The sequence below is a fragment of the Oncorhynchus gorbuscha genome, linkage group LG24 (assembly GCF_021184085.1).
Source record: "Oncorhynchus gorbuscha isolate QuinsamMale2020 ecotype Even-year linkage group LG24, OgorEven_v1.0, whole genome shotgun sequence".
NCBI classification, from domain to species: Eukaryota; Metazoa; Chordata; class Actinopteri; order Salmoniformes; family Salmonidae; genus Oncorhynchus; species Oncorhynchus gorbuscha.
Genome location: NC_060196.1, coordinates 19,804,681 through 19,819,079, shown reverse-complemented (window position 1 = coordinate 19,819,079; position 14,399 = coordinate 19,804,681). Strand labels below are relative to the sequence as shown.

The window sequence follows — 14,399 nt, the reverse complement described above, 5'->3', positions numbered from 1 at the left end:
AACCTGGAACTAAATTTGAAATCAACCAAAGCTTGAAACTCTAGGCCTATATTGTCTTTTTGGTAGAATCGCTTAATTCAATTAAATTGCTTAATTGAAACGATTGAAATACTGCTAGTTTTCCCAGAAAGCTGCCCTTTTCATTAGCCAATGCAGCAATTTTGAAATGGAAGTGTCAGCCAATCAGCTCCTTTGTTGTTCAACACAATGTGCCATTCCATATTTACTAATGTGGCTAATGCTAGCTAGCGTGAGAACAAAAAGGGCAGTTTTCCTGGAAAACTAGCAGTATTTCAATCTTCTCAATTGAGCAGTATGGATAAAGGTAACATTTGGAGTACCATGGCATATCCCATCCCTGGATTGAGGTATGTTTTCTGACGAATATCTTGCGCCATAACCACGGTGTCTTAATGTAAACATGATTGCGTTCCGACCCTAGTGCAGCTCAGTGTAAACAAGCACAACGGTAGGGTCGGGATCTTCTAGCTAAAATAAGAGTATTCATTTGAAAGATCTATTTTGATATACCGGTTAAAGTATAATGAAATGTAATGAAAATAAACTAATTTCTCAAAAATGATTTACAAAGCACACTTGGAATTTCAATAAAGGTATTTTCAAAGTTTAATACAATATACATGAATTGCTATCAGCTATGGTAAACCTGTCCTATCCCTTAAAATAAAAGATAAACATGACTTTTAGGAAACATTTTTGTAATTTAGATCTGGATAAAATGAAAGCAATGAAATTCAAGTTGTCTTGCGATGAAAGATGGTGAGCTCAGAAAGAAAAGGGAAGAATAAACTACGATTCTCATCCCCTTCTCTGCTGTCGATGATGGTGCTTATCCCACAGTTTGGGACTGCTCATCCCGATGGTGCAACATGCCAGCCTCCACCCAGCATTACCATGTAGCAGGCTCCCCGCATCCCCGCCCTGCCCTAGGTCGTCTGCCTTCTCATGGACCACCACCGCCCGCCCAAGCACCGACAGCCCCCCGAACAGAGTGGCCTTTGATTCAGTCAACTTGTGAACCCTCCCCTGGTGGGCCACAAAGTTCCCAAAGTCCCCCGGGTGGCTGGGATGGGGGACCCTGTAAGGGTTGTAATGGCCGCCTGTGGAATCGCAGCCCTGGCTGAAATCCCCGTATTGGTGGATGTGGATGGCTTTTGACTGATGATCACTGTCACTTGGAAAACCATGGAGAAGAAAGAGGACTTTGAGGCTTCCCTCGGGGTATTCCTGCTTGAACAGCACCTGTCCATACACGTTAGGTAGACCTTCGCCTAGTTTGGTGCTGGGTCTCATTTTGCAGGCTGCATAGACAGTTCTGTTATACTCCATGGCCTCTGGTGGGGCCATGTTGGAGACAGCCTCCTGGCTGTGTGTAGAGGAACATGCTTGGAAGCTTACCAGAACAAAAATAAATATTGGATGAAATAAAGGCATGGTCCTAGCTTTTTTGTGTAACCTAGAAGAAAAACAAAATACACAATCAGGATCTCATAGTGTCCACAGGGCAACCATGTTTTATCATTAAACTAACCTGTAGCCTAACTAATGCACATAAATATAAACAGATTTAAATTGGATGAAGCCTTTAGGTCAAAGTTGGGATTTTAATTACATTAAACTATTCTATACTATTTAAGTACACTTCTTTATACATTTCTAATATTTGCCTAACACTATAGACTTGTAGTAGGCTAAGCATTGCCTACCTAACCTTGTAGATATTTTTTAAAGATATGCCCTGTCATATTTACATTTAGAATATTTAGAAAAGGCTATTGAAAAGCCAGGTTTACCTGCCAGGCTAGTATTACAGAGACGTGGGGAGGGTAAATACAGTGGGGCAAAAAAGTATTTAGTCAGCCACCAATTGTGCAAGTTCTCCTACTTAAAAAGATGAGAGAGGCCTGTATAGTTTTCATCATAGGTACACTTCAAGTATGACAGACAAAATGAGAAAACAAATCCAGAAAATCACATTGTAGAATGTATTTGCAAATATGGTGGAAAATAAGTATTTGGTCACCTACAAACAAGCAAGATTTCTGGCTCTCACAGACCTGTAACTTCTTCTTTAAGAGGCTCCTCTGTCCCCCACTCGTTACCTGTTTTAATGGCACCTGTATGAACTTGTTATCGGTATAAAAGACACCTGTCCACAACCTCAAACAGTCACACTCCAAACTCCACTATGGCCAAGACCAAAGAGCTGTCAAAGGACACCAAAAACAAAATTGTAGACCTGCACCAGGCTGGGAAGACTGAATCTGCAATAGGTAAGCAGCTTGGTTTGAAGAAATCAACTGTGGGAGCAATTATTAGGAAATGGAAGACATACAACACCACTGATAATCTCCCTCGATCTGGGGCTCCACGCAAGATCTCACCCCGTGGGGTCAAAATGATCACAAGAGCGGTGAGCGCAAAAATCCCAGAACCACACGGGGGGACCTAGTGAATGACCTGCAGAGAGCTGGGACCAAAGTAACAAAGGCTACCAACAGTAACACACTACGCCGCCAGGGACTCAAATCCTGCAGTGCCAGACGTGTCCCCCTGCTTAAGCCAGTACATGTCCAGGCCCGTCTGAAGTTTGCTAGAGAGCATTTGGATGATCCAGAAGAAGATTGGGAGAATGTCATATGGTCAGATGAAACCAAAATAGAACTTTTTGGTAAAAACTCAACTTGTCGTGTTTGGAGGACAAAGAATGCTGAGTTGCATCCAAAGACAACCATACCTACTGTGATGAATGGGGGTGGAAACATCATGCTTTGGGGCTGTTTTTCTGCAAAGGGACCAGGACGACCCGTGTAAAGGAAAGAATGAATGGGGCCATGTATCGTGAGATTTTGAGTGAAAAGCTCCTTCCATCAGCAAGGGCATTGAAGATGAAACGTGGCTGGGTCTTTCAGCATGACATTGATCCCAAACACACCGCCCGGGCAACAAAGGAGTGGCTTCGAAAGAAGCATTTCAAGGTCCTGGAGTGGCCTAGCCAGTCTCCAGATCTCAACCCAATAGACAATCTTTGGAGGGAGTTGAAAGTCCGTGTTGCCCAGGAAGAGCCCTAAAACATCACTGCTCTAGAGGAATGCATGGAGGAATGGGACAAAATACCAGCAACAGTGTGTGAAAACCTTGTGAAGACTTACAGAAAACATTTGACCTCTGTCATTGCCAACAAAGGGTATATAACAAAGTATTGAGATAAACTTTTGTTATTGACTAAATACTTATTTTCCATCATTTGCAAATAAATTCCTTAAAAATCCTAGAATGTGATTTTCTGGATTTTTTTCTTCTCATTTTGTCTGTCATAGTTGAAGAGTACCTATGATGGAAATTACAGGCCTCTCTCATCTTTTTAAGTGGGAGAACTTGCACAATTGGTGGCTGACTAAATACTTTTTTGGCCCACTGTATCTATACTACACTTGATGCTTAATTTAGCCGATACTACAATTTCTGTTCAGCCTACTTCTCTAATACGAATAGGTTTAAACACATGGAGTCTATAGAGCACACTATAAACACACTACTTTTTACTCCATACATTTTCCCTGACACCCAAAAGTACTCATTACAAAAAAATCACAAGCTATAGCTAGCAGTAATAATTGAGGAAAACACCCAAATGAACACATATTCTTCAATCGTTTACGGTCTTTAAAGTCCAACGTAATTCGGATTTGGCAAGCAATTTTCTAGAATATAAATTGATGGCCATGTTCGTGATCTCTGTAGCCTACCTGTCTGGCGAAATCACAGTTCTTGACAATTGTCGGAATAAACCATCCGGGTTGTCGCAAATTTTGCAGAGAAAGAGCCCGTCAATCTTGAGGGTGTTCGATTAAGTGCACCGTGCTATTGTCCATGACATGAACGGGTAAAAAGTAGTGAGGGTAGAGCGCCCTCTAATCTCAAATAGAAAAATTAATCTGCACCGCTCGGTCATGTTGTAAACACTGCAGCATGATGTGTAGTTCAGAAACATACATCTATTTTCCATTAAAGTATGTGTTCGAATTCTCAAAATAGTTTAATTGGGAATTCAGATAAAGTATTTTTTATCAAAAGCAATCACTTCTGCATGTGAAAACACAGAATCCTACTCATTACTACGTCACTTTTGTTTTGAGCCGATTTGGCACCTGGCTCACACCAGGGTGGAAGCCGGTTCCTAAACGAACGCATTAAATAAAATCCTCTCCTTGTGTAACCAGAGGGCGTAGGTGGTGGGTGGAGCGGGGGTGAGAAGGGACACATTCTTTCCAGGGCATTTCATTCGGGGGCGGTGCTTTACGTCACGGTGGGCGTAGGTTTCAAAGTGCATGGACTGTCCAGATGCTCGTCCACGTTCAACCGAGAACCTTCCGCCTGGGACCTGGGTTTATACTTTATAGTTTACACTTGAACTTTCGTATTAGTACATCATTTTGCTTTATTTGAACTAACAATAGCTAGCTGGACCAGTTTTCCCAAAAGTTAACGATGTGTAAAGGTTTGCTTTCTAGCCAACCAACAACGTCAATGCTGCTATCAAGCCAATCTACTCTAGCTGAATGAAATATATGAAATTGATCATGACTAGATTGAATCTAATTTCACTGCAATTGTTTAGTCAACGTGCAATAATACCTGTATACTGTCTATCACTGAGATTAATTATTTCCCTTTGCTGGCTTCATTCAAAACTCTTAATCTGATGGATTTTGGATGTCTTTGATTTTATTGATTAGTTCAAGGGCCTATACATTTTTTTTATTTCACCTTTATTTAACCAGGTAGGCTAGTTGAGAACAAGTTATCATTTGCAACTGCGACCTGGCCAAAATAAAGCATAGCAGTGTGAACAGACAACACAGAGTTACACATGTCAAGTCAATAACACAGTAGAAAAAAATGGGCAGTCTATATACAATGTGTGCAAAAGGCATGAGGAGGTAGGCGAATAATACAATTTTGCAGATTAACACTGGAGTGATAAATGATCAGATGGTCATGTACAGGTAGAGATATTGGTGTGCAAAAGAGCAGAAAAGTAAATAAATAAAAAACAGTATAAAAACAGTATGGGAATGAGGTAGGTGAAAATGGGTGGGCTATTTACCAATAGACTATGTAGCTGACTATGTAGCTGATGTTTGAAGTTGGTGAGGGAGATAAAAGTCTCCAACTTTAGCGATTTTTGCAGTTCGTTCCAGTCACAGGCAGCAGAGTACTGGAACGAAAGGCGGCCAAATGAGGTGTTGGCTTTAGGGATGATCAGTGAGATACACCTGCTGGAGCGCGTGCTACGGATGGGTGTTGCCATCGTGACCAGTGAACTGAGATAAGACGGAGCTTTACCTAGCTTGGACTTGTAGATGACCTGGAGCCAGTGGGTCTGGCGATGAATATGTAGTGAGGGCCAGCCGACTAGAGCATACAAGTCGCAGTGGTGGGTGGTATAAGGTGCTTTAGTGACAAAACGGATGGCACTGTGATAGACTGCATCCAGTTTGCTGAGTAGAGTGTTGGAAGCCATTTTGTAGATGACATCGCCGAAGTCGAGGATCGGTAGGATAGTCAGTTTTACTAGGGTAAGCTTGGCGGCGTGAGTGAAGGAGGCTTTGTTGCGGAATAGAAAGCCGACTCTTGATTTGATTTTCGATTGGAGATGTTTGATGTGAGTTATTTGAGAGAAAATACACTCTGACTTCAGAATGAAATGTTGCCTATTCACATCTCATACAGTATGGTTACCTGACTGCAATACGTTATCTTGATATGTTAATAAAGACATGCTGTGTTAATTTTGGCATGTTTACCTGGCTATGTACCGTAGATAGCAAGCCCATAATAAGTCAATAGGGGTAACTGGCGAGCTACTACTACTGTTTGCTAGCCAGCCAGATTGCCATGAAAAATTGTTAGCAAGCTATCAATGAAGAATTGACATCTATTCTTGCATAATATTTGTTTTAGGTCATTTTTGCCTGCTGGTTAGCTACATGATCATGATTCACATATAGCTTGCTGTTAGTTATGAAGTCAAACGGTTGCTTTGTGTATATATTCTTCTCTATTGCCATTGTTGTCCTGGCTGGAAGACAGTTCAGTAAATGGGTATTGTAAGTTAACTGACTAGCCAGGAAAAATTGGTGGCTACCCATGAAAAATTTACATCTACCTTGCATATTTTTAATTTTACCTTTATTTAACTAAGCAAGTCAGTTAAGATAAATTCTTAGTTATAATGACGGCCAAGGAACAGCTGGTTAACTGTCTTGTTCAGGGGCAGAACGACAGATTTTTACCTTGTCGGTTCAGGGATTCTATCTAACAACCTTTCAGTTACTGGCCCAACGCTCTAACCACTAAACTACCTGCCGCCCCGCATAACATTAGTTGTAGGTCATGTTTGGCCGTTTAACTAGCTGACTAGCTAGATTATTACGATTCACATATCTAGCTGATAATTATGTATCAAAACATTTGCTTTGTGTATATCTTGTTTCATTTATTGTTGCCATTGCCATACATGGACAAGTTCTATAATTGTTTTATTATTAACAACAAATCCAATACAAAAAGTACATGGGGAACACAAGTATATATCAAATCATAGCACATGTTATTGTGAGTGGAGTGAAATGTTTTTGTCTCTAGCTCCAACAGTGCAGTAATATATAACAAGTAATATCTAACAATTTCTCAAAAATACACACAAATCCAAAATAATTCTTAAACAGTTATAATTATATATATATATACAAAAGTTTTAGAACACCTATTCATTCGAGGGTTTTTCTTTATTTGTACTATTTTCTACATTGAAGACATCAACACTATGAAATAACACATATGAAATGATGTATCAAAAACAAATCAAAATATATTTTAAAAATCACTTTGCCTTGATGATAGCTTTGCACACACTCTTGGCATTCTCTCAACCAGCTTCATGAGGTAGTCACCTGGAGTGCATTTCAGTTAACAGGTGTGCCTTGTTAAAAGTTAATTTGTGTAATTTCTTTCCTTCTTAATGCGTTTGACCCAATCAGTTGTGTTGTGACATGGTAGGGGTGGTATAAGAGAGCCCTATTTGGTAAAAGACCAAATCCATATTATAGCAAGAACAGCTCAAATAAGCAAAAATAAAAGACGTTTATTACTTTAAGACACAAAGGTCTGCCAATCCGGAAAATTTCAAGAACTTTAAAAGTTTCTTCAAGTGCAGCCACAAAAACTATCAAGCGCTATGATGAAACTGCCTCTCATGAGGACCACCACAGGAAAGGAAGACCCAGAGTTACCTCTGCAGCAGAAGATAAGTTCATTAGTGTTAACTGCACCTCAGATTGCAGCCCAAATAAATGCTTCACAGAGTTCAAGTAACAGACACAACTCAACATCAACTATTCAGAGGATACTGTGTGAATCAAGCCTTTATGGTCGAATTGCTGCAAAGAAACCACTGATAAAGGACACAACTAATAAGTAGAGACTTTCTTGGGCCAAGAAACTATGGACATTAAACTGGTGGAAATCTGTTCTTTGATCTGATGAGTCAAAATGTGAGATTTTTGCTTCCAACCGCCGTGTCTTTGTGAGACGCAGATTAAGTGAACGGATGACCACCGCATGTGTGGTTCCAACCGTGAAGCATGGAGCTGCATTCTGCAGTGATTCGCCATCCCATTTGGTTTGCGGTTATCATTTGTTTCATTATCATTTGTTTTTCAACAGGACAATGACCCAACACACCTCCAGACTGTGTAAGGGCTATTTGACCAAGAACAAGAATGATGGAGTGCTGCATCAGATGACCTGACCTCCACAATCAATCGACTTCAACCGAATTGAGATGGTTTGGGATGAGTTGGACCGCAGAGTGAAGGAAAAGCAGCCAACAAGTGCTCAGCATATGTGGGAACTCCTTCAAGACTGTTGGAAAAGCATTTCTCATTAAGCTAGTTGAGAGAATGCCAAGAGTGTGCAAAGCTGTCATCAAGGCAAAGGGTGAATACTTTGAAGAATCTAAAAAATATTTTGATTTGTTTAACACTTTTTTGTTTTCTATGTTATTTTATAGTTTTGTTTGTCTTCACTATTATTCTAAATATTGCAAATAGTTTTAAAAAATACATTAAAACCCTTGAATGAATAGGTGTGTCCAAACTTTTAACTGGTACTGTATTTCTAACAATATCAGACTATTATTAGACATACTTGACTACTCAGACCTAATAACCAAGGATAGTTTCATATCATTTATAGATTTTTCTAAAGCTTTTGACACAGTGGAGCATCCGTTCCTCTTCCATTCCCTTGAGAAATTTGGCATTGATGATGTTTTCTGTAAGGCTATTGACTCTCGTCTGCTAAATGACTTAAATGTAAATATAAATGTATACGAATGGTAACAGCTCTATTAAACTGACACATGGCACTTCACCTAGATTTGAGTTAAAGAGAGGAATTAGGCAAGGTTGTCCTATCTCACCGTATCTGTTTTTATAAATCATTCAACTTCTTACATTCTTTAAATAATAGTCCTGTACAAGGTATTTCCATAGCTGGTAAAGAAATTATTATAAGCCAGCTGGCTGACTATTTTCCAAAAGACGCTAATCAGATTCCCATATCGAGCAATGTGATAGACCAGATGCTTTGGAACAGGATTCTATGTCTTAACATTAATAAATGTGAACTCATGGCTGTCAAAGATTGTGTGACACCCTCATGTTATGGTATTCCAGTGAAAGAAGAACTTACATATTTTGCCATAACCGTTTTTAAGGACTATGGTTTGCAACTGCACATGGAGACAAAGATTGTACTTTTTGGAGAAATGTCCTCTGATCTGATGAAACAAAAATAGAACTGTTTGGCCATAATGACCATTGTTAGGTTTGAAGGAAAAAGGGGGAGGCTTGCATCATGGAGGGGGGGCAGCATCATGTTGTGGGGGTGCTTACAGCAAGAAGGACTGGTGCACTTCACACAATAGATGGCATCATGAGGAGGACAATTATGTGGATATATTGAAGCAACATCTCAAGACATCAGTCAGGAAGTTAAAGCTTGGTTACAAATGAGTCTTCCAAATGGACAATGACCCCAAGCATACTTCCAAAGTTGTGGCAAAATGGCTTAAGGACAACAACATTAAGGTATTGAAGTGGCCATCACAAAGCCCTGACCACAATCCTATAGAAATGTGTGGGCAGAACTGAAAAACCGTGTGCGTGCAAGGAGGCATACAAACTTATTGTGGGAAGCTTGTGGAAGGCTACCTGAAACATTTGACCCAAGTGAAACAATTTAAAGGCAATGCTACCAAATACTAATTGAGTGCATGTAAACCTCTGAGCCACTGCGAATGCGATGAAAGAAATAAAAGCTGAAATAAATCATTCTCTCTACTATTATTCTTGACATTTCACATTCTTAAAAGAAAGTGGTGATCCTAACTGACCTAAGACAGGGAATTTTTACTACGATTAAATGTCAGGAATTGTGAAAAACTGAGTTAGAATGTATTTGGCTAAGGTGTATGTAAACTTCCGACTTCAACTGTACCTACTTATTAACAAAATGAAGGAAGTTTCTTTAAAAAGTATTAAAATCAAAATCAAATCAAATTGTATTTGTCACATACACATGGTTAGCAGATGTTAATGCGAGTGTAGCGAAATGCTTGTGCTTCTAGTTCCGACAATGCAGCAATAACCAACAAGCAATCTAACTAACAATTCCAAAACTACTGTCTTATAAACAGTGTAAGGGGATAAAGAATATGTACATAAAGATATATGAATGAGTGATGGTAAAGAGCAGCATAGGCAAGATACAGTAGATGGTATCGAGTACAGTATATACATATGAGATGAGTATGTAAACAAAGTGGCATAGTTAAAGTGGCTAGTGATACATGTATTACATAAGGATGCAGTAGATGATATAGAGTACAGTATATACATATGCATATGAGATGAATAATGTAGGGTATGTAACATATATTATTATTATATTATTATTATATTAGGTAGCATTGTTTAAAGTGGCTAGTGATGTATTTTACATCATTTCCCATCAATTCCCATTATTAAAGTGGCTGGAGTTGAGTCAGTGTCAGTGTGTTGGCAGCAGGCACTCAATGTTAGTGGTAGCTGTTTAACAGTCTGATGGCCTTTAGATAGAAGCTGTTTTTCAGTCTCTCGGTCCCAGCTTTGATGCACCTGTACTGACTTCGCCTTCTGGATGATAGCGGGGTGGACAGGCAGTGGCTCGGGTGGTTGTTGTCCTTGATGATCTTTATGGCCTTTCTGTAACATCGGGTGGTGTAGGTGTCCTGGAGGGCAGGTAGTTTGCCCCCTGTGATACGTTGTGCAGACCTCACTACCCTCTGGAGAGCCTTACGGTTGTGGGCGGAGCAGTTGCCGTACCAGGCGGTGATACAGCCCGACAGGATGCTCTCGATTGTGCATCTGTAGAAGTTTGTGAGTGCTTTTGGTGACAAGCCGAATTTCTTCAGCCTCCTGAGGTTGAAGAGGCGCTGCTGCGCCTTTTTCACGATGCTGTCTGTGTGAGTGGACCAATTCAGTTTGTCTGTGATGTGTATGCCGAGGAACTTAAAACTTACTACCCTCTCCACTACTGTTCCATCGATGTGGATAGGGGGGTGTTCCCTCTGCTGTTTCCTGAAGTCCACAATCATCTCCTTAGTTTTGTTGACGTTGAGTGTGAGGTTATTTTCCTGACACCACACTCCGAGGGCCCTCACCTCCTCCCAGTAGGCCGTCTCGTCGTTGTTGGTAATCAAGCCTACCACTGTTGTGTCGTCCGCAAACTTGATGATTTAGTTAGAGGCGTGCGTGGCCACGCAGTCGTGGGTGAACAGGGAGTACAGGAGAGGGCTCAGAACGCATCCTTGTGGGGCCCCAGTGTTGAGGATCAGCGGGGTGGAGATGTTGTTGCCTACCCTCACCACCTGGGGGCGGCCCGTCAGGAAGTCCAGTACCCAGTTGCACAGGGCGGGGTCGAGACCCAGGGTCTCGAGCTTGATGACGAGCTTGGAGGGTACTATGGTGTTGTATGCCGAGCTGTAGTCGATGAACAGCATTCTCACATAGGTATTCCTCTTGTCCAGATGGGTTAGGGCAGTTTGCAGTGTGGTTGAGATTGCATCGTCTGTGGACCTATTTGGGCGGTAAGCAAATTGGAGTGGGTCTAGGGTGTCAGGTAGGGTGGAGGTGATATGGTCCTTGGCTAGTCTCTCAAAGCACTTCATGATGACGGAAGTGAGTGCTACGGGGCGGTAGTCGTTTAGCTCAGTTACCTTAGCTTTCTTGGGAACAGGAACAATGGTGGCCCTCTTGAAGCATGTGGGAACAGCAGACTGGTATAGGGATTGATTGAATATGTCCGTAAACACACCGGCCAGCTGGTCTGCGCATGCTCTGAGGGCGCGGCTGGGGATGCCGTCTGGGCCTGCAGCCTTGCGAGGGTTAACACGTTTAAATGTTTTACTCACCTCGGCTGCAGTGAAGGAGAGTCCGCATGTTTTCGTTGCAGGCCGTGTCAGTGGCACTGTATTGTCCTCAAAGCGGGTAAAAAAGTTATTTAGTCTGCCTGGGAGCAAGACATCCTGGTCTGTGACTGGGCTGGTTTTCTTCTTGTAGTCCGTGATTGACTGTAGACCCTGCCACATACCTCTTGTGTCTGAGCCATTGAATTGAGATTCTACTTTGTCTCTATACTGACGCTTAGCTTGTTTGATAGCCTTGCGGAGGGAATAGCTGCACTGTTTGTATTCAGTCATGTTACCAGTCACCTTGCCCTGATTAAAAGCAGTGGTTTGCGCTTTCAGTTTCACGCGAATGCTGCCATCAATCCACGGTTTCTGGTTAGGGAATGTTTTAATCGTTGCTATGGGAACGACATCTTCAAAGCATGTTCTAATGAACTCGCACACCGAATCAGCGTATTCGTCAATGTTGTTATCTGACGCAATACGAAACATATCCCAGTCCACGTGATGGAAGCAGTCTTGGAGTGTGGAATCAGCTTGGTCGGACCAGCGTTGGAAAGACCTCAGCGTGGGAGCTTCTTGTTTTAGTTTCTGTCTGTAGGCAGGGATCAACAAAATGGAGTCGTTAATACATATTATGCTGCCAACCACTATATGAAGTGATAAAAAAAAAAGTGTGCACCCAGAAACATATTTTTCGGCATTGTATTCATGTTAGGAATCTGTGGCAGGATATCAATAGATTTATAACTGATTTATAACACATTTATAAATATTTTACACTATTATGGAGAGATGTACTGCTTGGATTATTTACTTATGAAAGAAATAAGTTTAAACAATTTGATGTAATTTCATTATTCTTTTGGCCAATTGTCATATTCACAAATGTAAATTTACAAACAAAACATCACATTTTCTTACCTTGCAAAAAGAAATTGAACTATATTTTAAGACAGCTGGAAGAAGGTTCAGTGAATGGGGAGGTGAAGCGTGAGGTAATACACTAGGGGGGGTGCGAATGCTTCTCAAATGTATTGTTCTATGTATTCACACTCTCGTCCTCACAAGAAACTACTCAAGAGAAAATGGTCGGAGAACACACTCGGAGCATGAGAGTGCGGAGCACGGTATAATGCACACTGATGAATACCCAATGTGTCCCCATTGCTTATAGAGCTTGCCAGTTTGTTCTAAAATCCGGAAATGAAACCTCTGGTTCGTTCAGCCAGAGATTTGTCTATAATGAGGAGATGCCCTAACAATGGGAGTCAATGGGCTCGTTTTAGTGGTATAGTAACCGACCGTTGTCCCAAAGGCGGGAAAGGCAGGTAACAAGTTTAGGTCCAAAATAAATCAAGAGAAACGTATTGGTCTTATTTTGAACAGATTTTGGGGAGATGTTATCTCTCGCTTCGCCTCTTCTTCTCTGCTTCACCCCTTCCGGTAGGGCAGTGGTTCCCAAACGTTTTATAGTCCCGTACCCCTTCAAACATTCAACCTCCAGCTGCGTACCCCCTCTAGCACCACGGTCAGCGCACTCTCAAATGTTTGTTTTTTTGCCATCATTGTAAGCCTGCCACACACACACATTATATGATCATCTACATTTATTAAACATAAGAATGAGTGTAAGTTTTTGTCACAACCCAGCTCGTGGGTAGTGACAAAGAGCTCTTATAGGATCAGCGCACAAATAATAATGTAATAATAATCAATAATTTTGCTCCTTATTTAACCATCTTACATATAAAACCTTATTTGTTCATCAAAAATTGTGAATAACTCATCACAGGTTAATGAGAAGGGTATGCTTGAAAGGATACACATAACTCTGCAATGTTAGGTTGTATTGGAGAGAGTCTCAGTCTTAAATCATTTTTCCACACACAGTCTCTGCCTGTGTTTATTTTTCATGCTAGTGAGGGCTGAGAATCCACTCTCACATAGGTACATGGTTGCAAAGGGTCTTAACAGCTCAGTTTGCCAAGGCAAGATAATCTGAGTGCAGCCCAATCCAGAAATCTGGCAGTGGCTTCTGATTAAATTCAATTTTCACAGAACTGCTTGATGCAATTTCGATGAGGCTTTCTTGTTCAGATATCAGTAAGCAGACTGGAGGCAGGGCATGAATGGGATAACGAATCCAGTTGTTTGTGTCATCCGTTTTGGGAAAGTACCTGCATAATTGCTCACCCAACTCACTCAGGTGCTTCACTATATCACATTTGACATTGTCCGTAAGCTTCAATTCATTTGCACACAAAAAAAATCATACAATGATGTAAAGACCTGTGTGTTGTTCTTGTTAATGCAGACAGAGAAGAGCTCTAACTTCTTAATCATAGCCTGAATTTTGTCCCACACATTGAATATAGTTGCGGAGAGTCCCTGTAATCCTAGTTTCAGATCATCCTGGAAAGAAAAAACATCACCCAGATAGACCAGTCGTGTGGGAAATTCGTCATCATACAAGTGGACGGACATGTGAAAATAATGGTCAGGAAAGAAAACTTTAAGCTCGTCTCTCAATTAAAAAACGTGTCAATACTATGACCCTTGACAACCAGCTCTCTTCTGTATGTTGTAAAAGCGTCACATGGTCACTGCCCATATCATTGCATAGTGCAGAAAATACACGAAAGTTCAGGGGCTTTGCTTTAACAAAGTTAAAGTGTATTTGTATTTTTCTAATAGGCCTTAATGTGATCTACAATTTCTTGTCACAAAGAATATTCAATATCCTGAAAATAAGTAGCCTAGTCCTAGAGACAGAACGTAAAACCTGCGGATCTTACGATAATGTAACCTATTTTCCCAGTGCACACTACCAAATCACTGTTGCCAACTCCTCGGTAAG

General features: G+C 41.0%; 2 protein-coding genes across 2 annotated transcripts in view; one reads left to right on the top strand and one right to left on the bottom strand.

Moving 5' to 3' along the window:
* Positions 1–7,811, top strand: part of LOC124012547 (coiled-coil domain-containing protein 149-like) — a 35,098-nt gene extending 27,287 nt beyond the window's left edge. The window contains exon 13 of the mRNA XM_046326299.1: positions 7,753–7,811. Coding sequence (XP_046182255.1) covers positions 7,753–7,760 — 8 coding nt within the window. The 3' untranslated portion in view covers positions 7,761–7,811. The remainder of the gene's footprint in view (positions 1–7,752) is intronic.
* LOC124012548 (extracellular superoxide dismutase [Cu-Zn]-like) lies at positions 604–3,924 on the bottom strand. The gene is made up of 2 exons (XM_046326302.1): positions 3,771–3,924; positions 604–1,477 (listed from the first exon to the last, which is right to left on the bottom strand). The coding sequence occupies exon 2, from the start codon at positions 1,453–1,455 to the stop codon at positions 820–822; it is 636 nt and encodes a 211-aa protein (XP_046182258.1). The 5' UTR covers positions 1,456–1,477; positions 3,771–3,924; the 3' UTR covers positions 604–819.
* Positions 7,812–14,399: the final 6,588 nt, after the last annotated feature.

Bases quoted from the DNA above. Each gene is read 5' to 3' on its own strand.
- LOC124012548 (XM_046326302.1), bottom strand. From the start codon at position 1,455: ATGCCTTTATTTCATCCAATATTTATTTTTGTTCTGGTAAGCTTCCAA.